The following is a 3,340-nucleotide window of genomic DNA, read 5'->3' on the forward strand; positions in this document are numbered from 1 at the left end:
ATTGCTGCAGGTTACCCTGTCACTCCTCCACCACTGGCGGCTGGTTCACATGCACACCGCTGCTTGTGACGTCAATCTCGCGACCGCACATGGCGCAGACACGGCGAGGGGGCGGCATGGCAAGGGTAAGCAGTTGCCTGTGGTCCCGGGAAGGGGAAGACAGGTGGAGAAGGTATGCATGTGTGAGAGTGAATGAGTGTGTGCGTGTGTGTGCATTTATGTGTGTGCGTGTGCTTATGTCACCACTGTGTGTGTATGTGCGTGGTAACACTGACAACAACAGAATTGCAGTATCGCATGATGTGACCACGCCTTCACAACGTCATCACATCGTGCAATGGTGTCGATTCAGCTCGCAAGCATGGGGCCAAGGTGTGTGAGTGCACACACACGTACATACACACATACATACACACACATGTGTCAATCCCTTGATGGATACTCACAAGGCAGGTGTCGGCGATGGCTTCAAAGGTGGTAACCTTGGCTCTGTGTTTGTGTGTGCGTGTGCAGAAACTTGGTGAGCTCAGCAGTGGGGATGACGACAGTTGCGCAAGACACGAGCAGAGCTCGTGCCAAGGGACAGCAAGATGTTACCAGACAGCATGAATGCTTGAGCACGACATGAAGTGAAAATAATTGTTGAGTGGATTTGAGGTTAAATTACTATTGTCAAAACCAACGCTCACATCAGCAACAGCGCAAAGACACAAAGCAACGCCAGAACACACACACACACACACACACACACACACACACACACACACACACACACACACACACACACACTCTCTCTCTCTCTCTCTCTCTCTCTCTCTCTCTCTCTCTCTCTCTCTCTCTCTCGCTCTCGCTCTCGTCTGAACGCATACCTGGGTCATGTCTCGCGTCCCACCAGTCAAGGTACAGCATGGCATGCCATGTGCAAGCTGCCTCATACGGAATGCATGGCATGCTCCCTTCCTGCACACAGTGAATGTGGTTGAAAAACGCACATACACACACACGCACACACACACATGCACGCACGCACGCACGCACGCACGCACGCACGCACGCACGCACACACACACACACACACACACACACACACACACACACACACACACGAGTGCACCATCGTGAGGGAGATGTGAAGTGAAGGAACACATGTCGCCACCAGCAAGAACACACGCCCGCATACAATGCTTTTCTGTCACTTCCATTCATTTGCATGTGCTCATACCCACTCACCTGATGCAGAGAAGCAAAGTGACATTGATGACGGCAGCTGATGTGACAAGCAGCGCTGCCGCAAACATGGCCCGCAGCAGTATCCCAAGGTAATGTGACGACTGCCGATGTTGTCGTGCGAGAGAAGGTCAAGCGAGCTGCAGGTGTGCATTTCCAAACCGTTGCCACTCAACCATTCCCACTTTCCCTCATGGTCACGCAACACTGCAGCAGTGCACGTGGCCTGGACAAGAGCACGATGGACCGCACCCGAATCGTGAGTTCTTGCACGTGGCACATGAAAACGGGGAGAGGGGGAAGTGGAGCGCACATGGGGCGGGCATACGTGAAACTCAATCATGTTTACGACGCATCGCATGTGGCACACGCACGTGCACACACACGCACACAGCCCACGTGCACACACATACACACACACACACATACACACGCACACATACATATGCACGCCCCGTCTTCTCACCTCTCTGCGTGTGAATTCAGCGCGCGAATCCGCTGAAGGTGGCGGTGTTGCCAGCCGTGCTGCTCATGCAATTGGTGGCAGCGGTCGTGACGACGCTGCTGTGGGCACCACGCCGCCTCATGGCGCTGTTGGTGCCAACGCACGACGCACCACCACCACCTCAGATGCCAACGCCAACACTGATGGTAGCGCCGATACCGCTTGCGGTGCGTGACACATGCCCTGGCTGCGAATGCAGAGCCACATGGGACAGTGAGAGGTAGCGGTGGCAGAGATGAAACTCACTCGCAGCCGCAAACCGTGAGGTTATTCCTCCGAGCCACACACACACACACACACACACACACACACACACACACACACACACACACACACACACACACACACACACACATACACGCACCAACGCACACACACTGGTCTTGCTGTTGCCACGCTCACCTTGGCTGTGACACCATGCAAATGTGTGCGGGCATGGTGAAACAGGACTTGCTGAAGCAAGGTCCACGTGTTGAGCTAGTTCAGAAGAAGGACGAGCCAAAGCGCACGCCGCGTCCGCTCCACGAACTCCTCCCACCGCACGTCCTGCATCCACCATCACCGCGTCCCGTCCGCGCTCGAGGTCGCGTTCAGCCAACACGCCTGGTTCCCACGAAACCGCACGTGTGCACATGTGCCAGTCGCCGACGCGCCGCCGCCACCGCCGCTGCCACCGCCGCCGCTGATGCTGCTGGCCGCGGTGATAGTGGTGTTGATCGTGTCGACAGCGTTGATGGTGATCGTGGACGTGTGTGATCAGGTGTCCTTCAGATGGACACACACACACACTCGCACACATGTCCTGCTGGCCATGGCTTGGCCATTGACGCCTTTCGTGTTCTCTGTCTGTGATATTTGCAGTCAGTGCAGTTGGTGTTGTCGGTCGCTGTCATCATGCTGTCGCTGTCATCATGCTGTCGCTGTCATGGTCGTGGTGCCACTGGTCGTGGTGTTCGCGGATGGTGTGTTGCATTCCCCCAAACCATTGCCGTTTGTGTCCTTTGTACCTTGATCGTTGATGTCTTCTGTTGTCTCTGGTCGCTGCTGATGCGGCTGCCTCATTGGGGTTGGTGATTGGGCTTGCTTCAATCCAAGCCTTCAAATCCCATCTGTCCATGTTCCTCTGCACGTCATGTTCCCTGTCGGCGGACACATGCACACGCACACGCATACACACATACGGGTGAGAGGTTGTGAGTGAGGACATGCACACACACAGCACTGCTTCATGCAATGCCCGCAACAGCTCACGAGCAGCTTGCATCAATCGCCTCTGACATCACAATTTGAATCATTTACCTGGCATCGAATTAAACAACAACAAAATGTGTCGTGTGGTTGCGCACATACGAAAGTGAACCTGCCAACAGCCGCCAAAACTCACGCAAGCCATCTTCGCCCACAACAGCAGCGCACACCAGCACGAGAGAAGAAGCCGAGTAGGTTGAGGGATGAAGGGAGGCAAGGGAGAAAGTAGTGTGGTTGTGTGCACCCGTGTGATTGTGTTTCAGGTTGGTGTGAGCGCTTGCGCGGTTGCGTGTATGTGTGGGTGGCTGTGCAAACATGAAGGAGTGCACAGGCACAACCAAGGTCCCACCCAGTGACACT

General features: G+C 55.1%; 2 protein-coding genes across 2 annotated transcripts; one reads left to right on the plus strand and one right to left on the minus strand.

Annotated features, from left to right (window-relative positions):
- Positions 1 to 19: 19 nt before the first annotated feature.
- PTSG_13017 (uncharacterized protein) lies at positions 20 to 951 on the minus strand (the record flags this gene model as incomplete). Its single annotated transcript, XM_004988562.1, has 3 exons — positions 20 to 137; positions 518 to 569; positions 870 to 951. 3 exons carry the CDS (start codon positions 949 to 951, stop codon positions 20 to 22), a joined length of 252 nt encoding a protein of 83 aa, XP_004988619.1.
- Positions 952 to 1,257: 306 nt separating this feature from the next.
- Positions 1,258 to 2,488, plus strand: PTSG_10275 (uncharacterized protein; the record flags this gene model as incomplete). Its single annotated transcript, XM_004988563.1, has 4 exons — positions 1,258 to 1,319; positions 1,441 to 1,486; positions 1,714 to 1,899; positions 2,180 to 2,488. 4 exons carry the CDS (start codon positions 1,258 to 1,260, stop codon positions 2,486 to 2,488), a joined length of 603 nt encoding a protein of 200 aa, XP_004988620.1.
- Between the last annotated feature and the right edge of the window lie 852 nt (positions 2,489 to 3,340).

The sequence above is a fragment of the Salpingoeca rosetta genome (genome assembly GCF_000188695.1).
Source record: "Salpingoeca rosetta unplaced genomic scaffold supercont1.35, whole genome shotgun sequence".
In the NCBI taxonomy this organism is placed as follows: domain Eukaryota; class Choanoflagellata; order Craspedida; family Salpingoecidae; genus Salpingoeca; species Salpingoeca rosetta.